The sequence below is a fragment of the Haliotis cracherodii genome, unplaced genomic scaffold (genome assembly GCF_022045235.1).
Source record: "Haliotis cracherodii isolate W230 unplaced genomic scaffold, xgHalCrac1.p SCAF_8, whole genome shotgun sequence".
Classification (NCBI taxonomy): domain Eukaryota; kingdom Metazoa; phylum Mollusca; class Gastropoda; order Lepetellida; family Haliotidae; genus Haliotis; species Haliotis cracherodii.
Genome location: NW_027266341.1, coordinates 53,820,348 through 53,834,631, shown reverse-complemented (window position 1 = coordinate 53,834,631; position 14,284 = coordinate 53,820,348). Strand labels below are relative to the sequence as shown.

The following is a 14,284-nucleotide window of genomic DNA, read 5'->3' as shown; positions in this document are numbered from 1 at the left end:
CCACCTGTCAAAAAGTCACGTGGTCTGTTTGTTTACTTCCGATTGTCATCAGAACGAGAAAACGCGAGATGAAACATGGCTGCGCCCATGGATGACGCTTAACCTAAATATTTTAATCAAATATACGAATACTGATCTAACTTTACATTGGTCTTACACATGGCTGATTCCTACTCTAAGGTTAAAGGTGGAAAACTAAAATTGAAAGGTCACAAGGAAAAGTGAGTTGATATCGGAGGCACTACAGTAATAAAGCGGGGCTTTGCGTGTGTTGAATGTTTTTCGAATCGTACAGAAAACGAATTCAGTTTTCGCTCATTTTCAGAACGTAAGCTAATCTAGCGTACACGTACTGTACACAAATACTGCCCCGTAGACCAAATAAGGCTAGACGTACATATGCATGGTTTGTAAGATAGTATATTACGGTTTCTAAATTACTTGGTTATTGTGTATATTGGTCGAATTTGACAGCCGACTGGACTGGTGGTCGGAGTGTTAGGAAATGATTTGTGTGTTGTGGGTTTTCGGACGCTTAAGAAACAGTCGTAGTTTTCTCTCTAATCTTATGAACAACTGTTAAACATATCATTCACTTATAAATGACAACAACTCTTAAAAACATCTGAGTATTTACAATATCTGTATGATGCTACAACCCCTGTTTGATGTACAAAAACCTACGATCCGACGATACGTCATCCCACACTGAGGGTGATGGCTGCTGCTAATGCTAACAACCCTTGTAGTGCCAAGCCAAGACTCAATGTTTTTAACACACTGCACTGATATAGCAGGAACGTTACTGGTTAAAATGTAAAACAACTAGTTCAACCATGTCTATATTAGACCATGGTAGACCACATGTTCTTTATTGGATATTGTATCATAATTGTCAGGGAGCTGCAATGGGGTCAGACAGTCTAGACATAACTCTCCATGTAGGATCATGTTTTGACTGTCAAACCCCATCTCGGCTCTCGGCTATATCTGGCTGTAGCTGTCATCTTCACACGACTAGAACATTGCCCATGCTCTTTATTGAGTAAGTTCAAACAGTGGTTTGCCTGGTTCAGCCTTAATTATGTCCAGGTAACCATGGTAACAGTAATTTTGCTTGAATATTGCAGGCTGTGTCATTCTAAACAACATTCACACTATCAAAGGAAGATTATGACCTTTGCCCATGGGTAGGAAATGTCTTGTCCAGCAAAAATAACAAGTTTGATACATCAATTATCATGATAATGTGTGCTTGTTGATTTTGTTTTGCATTCTTATTTGGGTACAACGATGTACAAAATTCTGTTAATCATCATGATCTTGTAATCAGTAATGAATAAACATGAGTTAGAGTCTGAAATAGTTTTGGTTACCTGATAACTTTTAAACTACCATGACTATAATACCAGATCATGTCATGTGTCAAAATGATCATTGTTACTCTGTGGGATTTGTGTAGAGGAACATGTGGAACTTTTGACAATGATGTAATTCATTTGATTTACCTCCCTTAGGACTTCTTCATTGTTATCACGCGATTGAATTGGCTCTTACTACTCATGAAAAATATGGTACTTTCATGCACTTTACAAGAAATACAGCAGAAAGTGAATTGCATGATTGAATCTCCTGAATTATTCAAAACTGTTTAATTGATGTGTTTCTCAGGCACAAGAAACACAGGAAACGTAAGCATGCTGATGGAGAGGGAGGTGCAGGGGGAAAGAAGGTTCATCCGTCACTCACTGAGGACACCACACGTCATGGTAGGGGGTACCTTTAGCCACACTTTTCTGTTTTATGGTTTATTAATGTTTGCAAGCTAACTAGCATGATTGGTTTTGGATGGACAAATTGAAAACAAATTTGTCTTTCAGCCATCGGAGCCATGGACCCGTGAAGATTACAGGGTAGAATAGGTCTTCAGCAACCCATGCTTGCCGTAAAAGGTGACAATGCTTGTCGTAAAAGGCGACTAACGGGATGGGGTGGTCAGGCTCGCTGAGTTGGTTGATACATGTCATTGATCCCAATTGCGTGGATCTATGCTCATGATGTCAATCACTGGATTGTCTGGTCCAGACTGGTACACAAAGTATGTGATCTAGACTACCAGTTGTCAGACCTTCATTTTTTGTGGAAGCCTCGGTGGCTGAGTGGGTTTGGTCACTGACTTTGTGTGCAGGTGATTGAGTGCCTTACTCTGAGAGTGTGGGTTTTAATCCTGGATGGGACTCCACCCCGAAAAGTACGAGAATTTGTAGTTTATTGAGAAAGTGTTACCCCTGATAACACCTTACAAATGTATGTATCTCAGCGTGTTGTAAATTATATTTAGTATGATTGTTTGAGTTGGTCAATTCATGGTAAAAACAATTGCTAATTGTATTTTATATCATATAGAGGGTTTTGAATATTTAAAAAGTAATATATGTGTAGCATGTTTTCTATTTCCTGGTATTAGTTATCCCATTAGATGAATCTTTTAGTTTTACATACTGTAAGAAAAGCTACTGGTTTGTTCCCAGGTGGCTGGTGGATTGTGGAAAAATTTGAAGACATCACAGGAAACATTGCTATTGAGATTGGGGTGCAGACATACATGAACGCCCTTGACAATGGAAGGCTCAATCTTGGCCCCGTCAGAGATACAGGTAAACACGGATCCCTCCTGGACATGCCTGCTAGATATTTACTGCCTAGGCAAAACAAATATGTGTGTTTCCCAGCCAACTCTCAAAACTATAATTTAACACAATATTTTGCAAACCAATGTGTTTTGTTTCTGTCATCACACTGATAAGAAAACCTGATTTATCATTAACCATGGTAACTTTCAGTGTTTATCTGAAAACTTACAACAATGTCACAATAATATAAATATCAAATATTGATGTAGGATTCATTATGTTTGTCACAGTCTTCTGTTTGATAAAGCTGGCAAGATAGATGCAGTATTTGATGGTGATAACCTAGTTTATGTACTCCATTAACTACACAATTATGGGATTAACTATGGGAGTTGCGTCCCTTTGGGGTGGACTGCCTCCGTGGTCTAGTGGGAGAACGTCCGCCCAGAGTGCGGAAGGTCCGGTGTTTGTTCCCCGGACGCGTCATACCAAAAGACATTAAAAGATGGTACTTGTTGTTACTCTGTCTGGCGCTCGGCATTAAGGGGCTAAAACAAGGACTGGTCGTCTCGGAGTCCGTATACTGTGTCTGCGTGGGGTATTCATGTAAAACTGCGGCATGGTATCTCAGTGGGCTAGCACTTTAAATCGGCATCAGTCCGGACTAGTACAAGCAGCCACACACACACACACACGTGCATGCATGTTGCTATATAAGTGCAATAATCTTGGACGTGACATTAAACCCAATTTCACCTCACCCTTTGGGGTGCCAGATGCTTATGATCATAGGTTTAAATCCCAGATTCGTCCTGATTGTTGGTGTGTCTGCACCAAACATATTGTGGGTTTCGCAGAAGTGGTACATTTCTCAAAGTCTTAGCTTTATCATGTATTTGGAGTGTAACTGTTACCATTCCCTCCTTTCTTTCTTCAGGGGATGCTCCAGATGCCACCGAGATTCTGACAGCCATTACTTTGGGGGATTCAAAGATTGCACTGAAGTCAGGTTATGGAAAGTATCTCAGTATTGACCCAGAAGGTCGGGTAACAGGGAAATCAGATGCTATTGGTAGCAGAGAACAGTGGGAACCTGTGTTCCAAGAGGTGAGATTTGTGGGTTTGAAGTGTATCCCTTATCTGTATCTAGGATGTTTTAACTTTAGTTCTGACTTGTATCATGTGTCAAACTTATGCCATATTAATTCATGTTTAGTATCCGTAATAAGAATTATCTGTTCAGGTATATTATGTAGGAATCAGCAGGTCCCTATTTCTCAGATTGCTGCTTTGTCATGTGACTTGGAATTTCCAGGCAGCACCATCAGTGGCTATTATGACTTATGTCCCTTCTATGTCCCTCCTATTGACCAATCAGATTCCATCTCTCTTATTACTTGCATTTGCTTCAAACAACATGGTGGTGCCCAGTCAAGACAATCTGATCGATAATCATGATCTTTATTGTAATAAAACAGAGTTTACCCCACAAACTGCATCAAATCTCTTGAGCACCTTGATTAAACACATGAACAAATTTGCAAAATATCTTATGATGCCCAGTTGGTGGTACTCATGCTTTGCATAACCTGCAATTGACCGAAATCTGCATGTTGAAATCCAAATTGCTTACAAACCGGATATCTAGTTGGTTACACGATTTAGATTGGACTATGCATAGACTTGTTAGTCCAGCCAAAATGTAAGCCTAGTTTGGTAAGGGTTGAAACTGTACTTCTATAGTCAGTGGACGCCCTTGCCTCGGGAAGATGTGTTTCAGTCTGAGTAAGTTATCAGCACAATACCCCTGCTTATGGATTTCATCAAGGTAGTAAACATCTAAGTTCTGCATCACTGGTCTGTCCTCCTTCAAGCTGCCACGCTGTGACATAACAACTTTTAACAACTGTGAACCTGTGTGATTTGAAAATGTGGTGATTGTGATATCTGTTTACAGGGTAAAATGGCCATTAACGGTTTCAATGGCTGCTTCCTATCAGCGAATGATGATGGTGAAGTAATGTGTGAGAGTCGCAAGGCAGGGCCTGAACAGATGATCAAGGTTAGAGGTTATTCTTTACTGAAACATGCTTAAAACGATAGATCAAGTCATGTACTATTTATCATGTGATAAGTGTAGTGTTTGTAGTTTCAATGTATGTACACAAGACCGCACATTTCTTAATTTATGGTAAACAGATTTTTTAAATGTTAATGCTGTTTGAAATTTTTGCAGTAAGTCATACAGTATTAACTTTTTAAACTAACATGATAACAATTGATCAAATGTATTATATGTACCCTCGGGCAGAGAACATAAGTAAATATGTAATACATATATACAGTACCGGTAGACCAATTTTGTACTTGGCCAGATGTATGCCAGTTTTAGTGCTAGCCCGCTAAGATACCATGCAACAGTATAACATGGATACATCACAATATACCGACTCCAACCAGGCCTTGTTTTATCCCCCTAACGCCAAGCGCTAGGAAGGGTAACAGCAAGTACCATCTTTTAACTTCCTTTGGGTAAGACTTTGGCCAGAGGATTGAACCACCGAGCTTCCAATTTCCACACAGGAAAACGCTTTTCCCTCACCACTCGGTTATTTTGATAAATATATTGTCTGCTTGCATGTGGATTTTCTGGGTACATGATTGTAAGCTGAAAATATATCATTTCAGATCCGATCTTGTGCAGAAAGTGAGGAGGACCCACTGGGTAATATTCCTAAGGAAGAACGAGGTTCACTCAAGGACTCGGAGGTCAACTATGTGTGAGTACCCATGTGCAGTGTGCAGGACCTGTTGGAGTTATCTCCCCTCAATGCTCAGTCTGTTTACCATGTTTACATCACCAGTTCTGTTAGGTTTGCTTTTCTGCTCATTACATCCTTGTGTGACCTTAATTAAGTACAGACTAATGTAGACAGATTGATACAGAAACGAAAGTAAGAGATTAAAGAAATGTGATATGAAATAGAAACCGAAAGGTTTTGCAATTTGGGCGTTCATAGCCTCAGCTGTGTTAAGGTCTGTCTAGCATTTTCTTAGTGATGAAATGTGGTTTGTGCAATGTCATGAATACCCAGTGTAAACCACATGCATTATTGTCCCCACGGCCATTTCATTGACTTTGTGTCCTTGCACCCCCACAGCATTGGATGTTGCTTGATTATTTACAATGATATAAAATTATTGCTGGCCATCATAACAAAGCTGTAATATTGATGAATGATGTTAAAACAATTAGTAATTTGGCAACCTGCACTGTAACCTCAGGCAGTCATCAACTATTTGATTGGTTGATGTGATTAGACAAATAGTCACCGATGAGGTGGTTTGACTAATACCAGTTTGAACAGACACCACTTTCATTTGTTTTACTTTCTTCTCATTGTCAGTTTATTTATCATGTTTACTGGCATTGGGCTGGTATTATGTTCACAGACTGAGATGAAATGTTTATGTTGTTAATCCAGGAAGAAGTTCCAGAGTTTCCAGGACCGGCGCCTGAGAGTGACAGAAGACAGTGTTAAAGCACTTAAGACGGCCAGACAAGATGGAAGTCTGCACGAGACCATGCTGGACAGGTGGGTTCTCATAGATTGTGGTAGCTGCAATAGGTGAGGTGGGTGGTTCGGGTGTTGGCTCACCACCTAAACCCTGAGTTTGATTCCCAAAATGGGGTATGTGATGTGGCTGGAATATTGCCAAATGAGATGTGACCTCTCATTCACTGAGGTGCATTTCCATGCACTCACACATGATGGTGAAAAGGCAGATATGGCACAAGGGGGTGCAGGTTGTCTCTTGACACCTCTTTGCACACGTCTCCACCAGGGATCCGGAAACGGTCATATGCGCCGGACATGTCTGATTGGGAATCTCAAATGTCCGATTTAAAATATTGCTTACCGGACATTTTATTTTTTCTGTCCGGACATTTTAAAAAACAAACAACGCTACCATCAGGGTCCAAATAATTGATGAGCGTTATCATATCCCTTCAGCGAATTCAGGTGAATAAACAGGTAAAACAAACTTGGTCAATATAAAAGTATCAAATTTGATATAAGACATCACTAGACATGATGATTTACCATTTAAAATGTATTTCCTGCTCTCCAAGGCAATGTTTTATATGTAGAGATTAAGATTACCGTGTGTATTTTCTCGTAAACTAAGCCGGAAATAGCAATCAGCTGTGCACACGTTTCCTCCCAATCTAAAAGGTGATTCAGTTAAAACGTACCCAATGATCTCAAAGAATTTTGAGACTCTCCACCCATCTCCAATTGATCAGACCAGACTTGTTGCTGTTTTTGAATGTTCACATTTCCAGTGGTATGCCCACATGATGGAAGTTTTATCATACTTCCTGTTGTCATGCTTGGCATCATATCAGTTACTGATGTATATGGAAGATGTGATTAATTTTATAAACCTCCAGTGACGACATCCTATTGTTCTTCAGTGAGTTAAATCTCATAATCAGGGATGTTGTAATATCCCTGGGATTTTATGAGCTATCCAAGGCATATTTCCTGCATAATGTGTTATGATATCCCAGGTATTTTATTAATACAACTTCCGTTTACATTGTAACATATGAATGTTTCTCGCTAGAAATATATTTTGCATTTGAACACAATGTAATGAAATGTGAAATAAAATGACAAATGTTTTCTTTATATTCACGTGGATCGAACACGCAGCCTTCATATCTGTAGCCCAGTGAGGCTACATAGGCACTGTTAAATCACAGTGCTTTTTAGACGGTCTGATTCAAGTACCGTACGCCAGCAACAGATATTTTACGCCCATTTCCTAAGGTTTATGGAAAGAGTGTTTGAAACACACAAAAAGTTGATAAATGTTGTTTTGTTTCTTTTTTCGGTTTAAAAGTTAGATAAAACACTTCCACTCAGGTTTTTATGATATTCAAAACCCTTATCCTCAGGAAAAAAACCTAATGCCTCTCAGTTTTATCCCGTAAATGTGGGTCATCTAAAACAAAACTTCGGACGTGCTTCCTCACACACATATCTTGGTGTCAAAAACCCAAATGTGATTTATTTCATATACTACTGGTACTGACCATCAATCAGCTGAGAAGTCATGTTGAATCCTGAGTAGATAAAACACATGGTCTTTCTGTTATCGTTTATTACATCAATATGTCCAGTCAGACCCTGTTGTGTTGAATTCAGATGTGTCAATCTAGCAGCAGAGCAAGCTAGTTAACATGGTAAAGAACCTAGCTCATCTGGGGGATTGGATGAGATGCTTCTACTCCTCAGACAGTAATAATGTGTCAAACTATTTCTCTTGTTGCCAGGAGTTTGAGTACTTTGACTGTATCTGTTTCTCTTTCATCATCGTTAAAGGATTTTTTTCTGACATTTTTTTCAGGCGAGAGAAAATGAAGGCCGACAGATACTGTAAATAAACTGCATGGACCGATTCTTGATGCGTATCATAGTTTGACACAGGCAGCTGAATTCATTCTTGAAGACAAGTCTGGGAGTACACTGTAGATAGTTCATCTGTACATATGAAGTGGTCATCCTGATCAACCTTATCACCTGTGTATCTGTAATTTGTGTTTCAATAAATATTGTTAGTCACAAGCTGTGTTCTGTTATTCATTGCAAGAGTGGGTACAAGGTCATTTAATCTCATTTTCATCATTACCGAGGGACACTCGTACGGAAGCCTTTTAGGGCCATTTGTTTTTTGTTTTTTTTTCGATACTATCTTGAAATTTCAAATTCATTATTACTTTTATGTGTTTTGACATGTTCATTCGTAGTATGTGATGGTTATTAAAATTACTATTTTCATACTTTAAGGCGTACCGACCTATCATTATAATACGGAAGCCTTTTAGGGCCATTTGTTTTTTTGTTTTTTTTCGATACTATCTTGAAATTTCAAGATACTAAGTTGAAATTTCAAGATACGAAGTTGAAATTTCAAGATTATTCACTTCAAACGTATTTTTACATCTTAGGATGTCATTTGTTTTTTTAATTTTTTTCGATACTATCTTGAAATTTCAAGATACTAAGTTGAAATTTCAAGATACAAAGTTGAAATTTCAAGATACTAAGTTGATATTTCAAGATTATTCACTTCAAACGTATTTTTACATCTTAGGATGTTAAAAACTTATTATCTTGAAATTTCAACATAGTATCTTAAAATTTCAAGAAAGTATCTTGAAATTTCAACTTAGTATCTTGAAATTTCAATATAGTATCTTGAAATTTCAACTTAGTATCTTGAAATTTCAAGATAGTATCGAAAAAAATAAAAAACAAATGGCCCTAAAAGGCTTCCGTACACTCAGGCAGCAGTCTATTTCTTTCCTGGCAGTATTTCATGGTTTTGCAAGAAAAAGAATATATGTAGGATTTTTTAATTTCAGCAACAAAACTGAATGTGTGGTGTTTTATTTGATTTTGTTTTGTTTGTTTGGAGTCACCAACATTCCTGCAGTAACATGGCAGCCAGTAAATAATCAATCAGGGAAAATCAGTCTTCAACATTATAATCCATTAGAGTATGACAACACATAGTCAATCAAGATCATGTTAAGATCCGGGTCAGAATTGGTCTTAGCAACCCATGCCTGACTAACAGGATCTGGCTCACTGACGTGGTTGATGCATGTCATCATATCAAAATTGCGTAGATCAATTATGTCAATCACTGATTGTCTTGTCCAGCCTTGATGATTTACACGCCGTTGACATAAAGCTGGAATATTGCCGAGTGCTCGCGTTGAACAACAATCGATCCTGAATCTGATCATTCAACTGATCCAATTTTGCTGGCCTTTACAACAAACAGAAGAGTGTTGGGGACCTTGTAACACCCTGGTCTCCCATTACATTTGTCACTTGTAGGGTTTCCTGTAAGTACGTAAAATGTCCCCCATAAAAACAATAGTATGGTCCATTAAATCATCCTCCATTCCATCACAGACAGCATTGCAAACAACAAAATTCAAGTTTGGTGTGATTTTGTAGTTATTAAACCTTGAACATTTACAATAAAAGTTGTAAATAACATGTATGGTTTAAGAAATCTTATGCTCCTATTCACTGGCATTGGTACCAGTGATAAAATATCTTTCACTCTCTTGCCCCAAACCCCATCCCACCCAACCCCACCCCTTACCAGATCATGTTAATATCAACAGAGTGATTGCTCAGTACAAGTCTCCCAGGAACATGGACAACCTGTAACAACAGCACCGTTGCCATGGTTACAAGACATGGAATAAAGCACAAGTAGCTGGATGGGGTGACCCGACAGTCATAATCACACTGCGGGCAAGATCATGTTCGTAATGCCTTGCAGCAGGTCACATGACCAAAGGATTGCATTGCTTCATTGACCAACTGTGGTGGCAAGTGAAAGACAAACACATCTGCAAACATTCATCCGTTGCCATGGAGACCCGACACACAAGTTTATGTTTCTCCACATATTGTCAAATCAGTGTAAAACATCTGTCGATGACACATCTAGCACTCTTGACTGAAGCCATCCAACCTCAACTTGACATCTTGTTTTGTTCACGAAGCCATTCTACAAACTCATCCAGTAAAACTGGCCCTGGAATGAAAAGAAACAGTCTAATTAAATCTATGGAAGAGTCTTACACTATGAACTACCCACACAATTCAGCATAAAAGTTTATCACAGCACAGGAATTAGGAGCTAAATTATCATTGTATCCTTCTGCCCCATCAGATATGAGTAATGAAAATTGACTTTTGTACAGGTTAAAACTCCTGTGAATACAGTCTCAGACAAATTACCAGAAGTGTTCAAGAGATGGCGTTTTGCTTCATCATCATCATCATCATCATCATCAACATTGTATTTTAATGCATTAATGTCATCAGAGGAAACATGCAAATGGCCAAACCACATATTAAGTCGGGAACAAAGTTTGGTCGATCCTGTCTTGTCGTTTTATTTATCACACTAACTGGCTTAAACAACCTAGTCCTGACTGGTTGAAAACTTGTATGTTTGGATTGTAACTCACATGCCCCGTCTTCGTCATAGTTGGCAAGATCTGGGGCTATGGACCTGCTGAACTCAAGAATGTTACACCATTGGTCCTTATTGATTACTTTGTACTTGGATTGCTGAAACAAATAGTAGCACATCACTTACAGGCCATCAGTAGAAGTTGACACAAAGAAACTTGCACATTGAGAACCACAATAATGTGTTCACAATAATTAAAAGATTCACCAAACAGTCCATAACGCATATTTGTTATAAAATTTGAAGCTCAACATGGATGTGAAACTTATATCTTTGCCATTTTAATCATAACCCTCTTCCACATGGTCTCCATATGTACAATGTCAGCTATTACATGTAAGACATTCAATCATTCAATCTGTTCTGTAGCCACTAAAATCCTCATCCTCATCCTCATCCTCATCGTCGTTGTACCTCAAGAAACTGGTGAAAGGACCCGTACAAACACCAGTGTTTTCCAAGGAGCAGAGACAACATTGCCTTGGCCGTCTCAATGTCCATACTTCTCTGATCTTTTTCCTGCAAGACATGTGACAGTGATTAGGATATATCTACTGAAACTTCATATTACCTGTACCTGGTATTCCAGAATAAAGCTTTAGTTTCACCCCATATGCATTTATTCTGAATGTTAGTAAATGCATTTCTAGATGGCTGTGTTTGCCCCACTGAACTCACACACATCATCTTTCCTTGTGAATATCATGTTGATCTAACTCAGCTGTGGGAGTGAGTTTGGTTTAACACAGTATCTTAGTTACATCACAGTGTCAACTTCCTGTGGAATGAAGTTTGAAGGGGTGCAGGTCTTAAATGTTTACTTCTTTGGTGAAACCCACAATCATGGGTATGGTGCTGACAAACCTAGAAACATGCTCAGGACAATCTGGGATTCAAACCCTCCATCATAGATTTCTGCTTTTCATAAGCGTCACACAGCAAACAATCTCATTAAAATCAGGTCTTAGTTCTCGCTACCGCTAAACAAAGATCTGAGGACATCCCATTACGGGTCACGTAAGACTGACCTTGCGCAAACTTGACCGACCAATGGAATGACCAATCAGAAGGGAGCTTTCTCGCGCTTTACGGCACTAATTTCAAATTGGTGACTACGCATTGAAACATATTTTGAAATCTGAACAAAAGAACATTCTGGAATGGCTAATAGATGGTCTAGATTGTATGGATTCAGTCGTGAAACCCGTAACTATCGTTTGGAGTTAAAGTTTTTGAGGTTGCATATGATTAGAAATCACATTCCGACTGTCACTTTCATAATCTGGTAGGCAATGCTCTGATTGGTCGGATGAAAGGTCGTTCTGATGTGACCACTAATGGGATGTCCTCAGATCTTTGTTTAGCGGTAGCGAGAACTGAGGTCTGATTTTAATGAGATTGCACAGCAAATTGTGGTGCTTTAGAAGAATAAGCCACCTGTTCCCCATCTAACTGTAGTGTGTGAACTATTGCCAGTTAACTGTTTCACCCGACTCACTTCAACAAGTGAAGATTAAGTTCCCAAGACATCATAACATGCATCCCTGATGAATTTTCAAACATAATCAGGAATGAGTGACCATGGTTACATGTGTCATAAGCAAGGAGCATATAATCTAAGAGCTGAAAGTTGTTGCATACCTGTACACACCTTATTAATTCATTTCCGATTCATTGATTCTTTCCTATCCAATAAACTACCATCCAGTAATAATGTCGAGGAAACATACCCTGGCAAAGTCAAATGCAAAGCGGTAGATATTCTTGAAATGTACAGTATCATCCAGAAGAGACTTGAGGTAGTCGAGTTTCTGTTGCACCTTTTGAATACTGTCACACCTGTAGAAACATAGCAGCTGATAGAATCCTTCAGACAACTTGTAAAATAAACAACCCTTATTACATTTAAATATAGAACAGGTAAAACCATAGAAACTATGTCAAGGTGGCATGTTCGAACTTTGAATTTTGGTCAACTAAATGGTGACCTATAAACAGTACTTGAAAAAGCTGCCTGCTAGGCATCAGTATCAGTATACTTCACGACGAGCAGTAATTATGCAAGTTTCCTATCCCATATGTCAATAACACTGACATGAATTTCAAATTGAAGTTTCAGTCACCTCTATTGTAAGCTTGTGATTTGTGCTGTGTAATAATGCTACTGAGGAGCTACTGGTCTGCCTGATCTTCAAACAATCTTTTCATGTCCTTTTCCACACAAACTGTATTTACCTTAGGGGTGAAAGGATACATCGGTGCATCATGAGTTTTCATGTAATGATACGATATATGATACATTTTTTTCTGTATCAATACACTTGTGAAAATAAATTGCTTACTACTTAATGACACCCACCCCCACCCCAATATTTTTGTTTGTCAAATATTGCAAAATGTCTTGGAATTAACGTTGCAAGTTGACCACTAAAATACGAACATGAATCTACAGCTAGCTTTTCATTTAGAACCTGCTCTGAAATATCAGTAGTTTTTCAAAGACGTTTTCACGAGATTGGATGTAAATATGCGTATTGCGATACATATCGCATCATGACCTATTTATCTTGATATGTATCGTATCGTGATATGTATCATATCGTGACCCTACTGTGTTGTTTCACCCCTTATGTACCTTCAGATCAAGAACTGACAAAGCAGGATCTAAAGGGCATTTTTGCACAGTACTAAGCAATCCGTCACCTGACTTCGACAGAGTAGGTGAGTGAATGTTTATTAACACTTTTTTCAGCAAATTCAAGCTATATCATGGTGGCCAGTTGGTTGTAAATGCCGGGTAATTATATCTGGCCTGGCAAACCAGCGACAAATGGATGAGCAATGATCTGTGTCATTGGGTAGGTGAGCTGCAGTCAGCCAGGACACAGCCTGACCAACCAATCACTCTTAACCAAGCCATGATGACAAGCATTAGGTACATGTGATGTATTCTGACTGAAGCCTCACAACCTCTTGCAATAGAAACAGCTGTCGGTGAATACATTTCTTGCCACATCAAGACGGCAAAATGTTCCAATGTGACCGACAGCAAAGACAACAGACCTCACTTCACCACAATGAAACAAACTCATCCAAACTGGTGTGACATGAAGAGAAGATAAAGTAATGGCTGTGCCACTCACTGTAATGATGTCATTCCCTGCAGCCATTCTTCCAAGGTGAAGAAACCCATATTCTTAGCCTGAAGCTTCCAGGCTAGAGACAGCATCACAATCTGGAAAATAACACACAATAATTACTTTAGACTAACATATAGTCTATGAAATCTTATATTACACAATACACTTCTCTCCTCTAAAATTAAAACAAATAATTTTCCTGATGCTGATTTCATGAATGAGCAGGCTGGAGCTGGCTAGACTTGCTTTTATATATATATATATATCTTGATGGGTTTTGTTTTGATAAAATAAACATATTCTAGTCATGGTGCAGGACTATAATTACTTGATATATAGAGGATATTCATTCATTCATTTCCATATTAGCTCAGCAATTATCAGTAACACATTCATAACAAGTTCATACAAACACATTCTTTTCCAGGATGCATA

General features: G+C 38.6%; 2 protein-coding genes across 5 annotated transcripts in view; one reads left to right on the top strand and one right to left on the bottom strand.

Annotated features, from left to right (window-relative positions):
• The first annotated feature begins 68 nt into the window (after positions 1 to 68).
• LOC139450074 (protein FRG1-like) lies at positions 69 to 8,269 on the top strand. Its single transcript, XM_071231715.1, has 8 exons — positions 69 to 221; positions 1,672 to 1,769; positions 2,532 to 2,657; positions 3,571 to 3,740; positions 4,591 to 4,695; positions 5,322 to 5,413; positions 6,119 to 6,229; positions 8,052 to 8,269. The coding sequence occupies exons 1-8, from the start codon at positions 160 to 162 to the stop codon at positions 8,086 to 8,088; spliced, it is 801 nt and encodes a 266-aa protein (XP_071087816.1). The 5' UTR covers positions 69 to 159; the 3' UTR covers positions 8,089 to 8,269.
• Positions 8,270 to 9,665: 1,396 nt separating this feature from the next.
• LOC139449526 (DCN1-like protein 4) overlaps positions 9,666 to 14,284 on the bottom strand; it is a 32,413-nt gene continuing 27,794 nt past the window's right edge. For all 4 annotated transcript variants that reach the window (XM_071230957.1, XM_071230956.1, XM_071230958.1 and 1 more), the window contains 5 exons: positions 13,853 to 13,944; positions 12,440 to 12,548; positions 11,124 to 11,228; positions 10,705 to 10,807; positions 9,666 to 10,265 (listed from right to left, as the gene is read on the bottom strand). In XM_071230957.1, coding sequence (XP_071087058.1) covers positions 10,204 to 10,265; positions 10,705 to 10,807; positions 11,124 to 11,228; positions 12,440 to 12,548; positions 13,853 to 13,944 — 471 coding nt within the window. In that variant the 3' untranslated portion in view covers positions 9,666 to 10,203. The remainder of the gene's footprint in view (positions 10,266 to 10,704; positions 10,808 to 11,123; positions 11,229 to 12,439; positions 12,549 to 13,852; positions 13,945 to 14,284) is intronic.

Coding starts and splice junctions, on each gene's coding strand:
- LOC139450074 (XM_071231715.1), top strand. CDS start 160: ATGGCTGATTCCTACTCTAAGGTTAAAGGTGGAAAACTAAAATTGAAA. Junction 1,770..2,531: donor TGAGGACACCACACGTCATG/GTAGGGGGTACC, acceptor GTTTGTTCCCAG/GTGGCTGGTGGATTGTGGAA. Junction 4,696..5,321: donor GGCCTGAACAGATGATCAAG/GTTAGAGGTTAT, acceptor ATATCATTTCAG/ATCCGATCTTGTGCAGAAAG.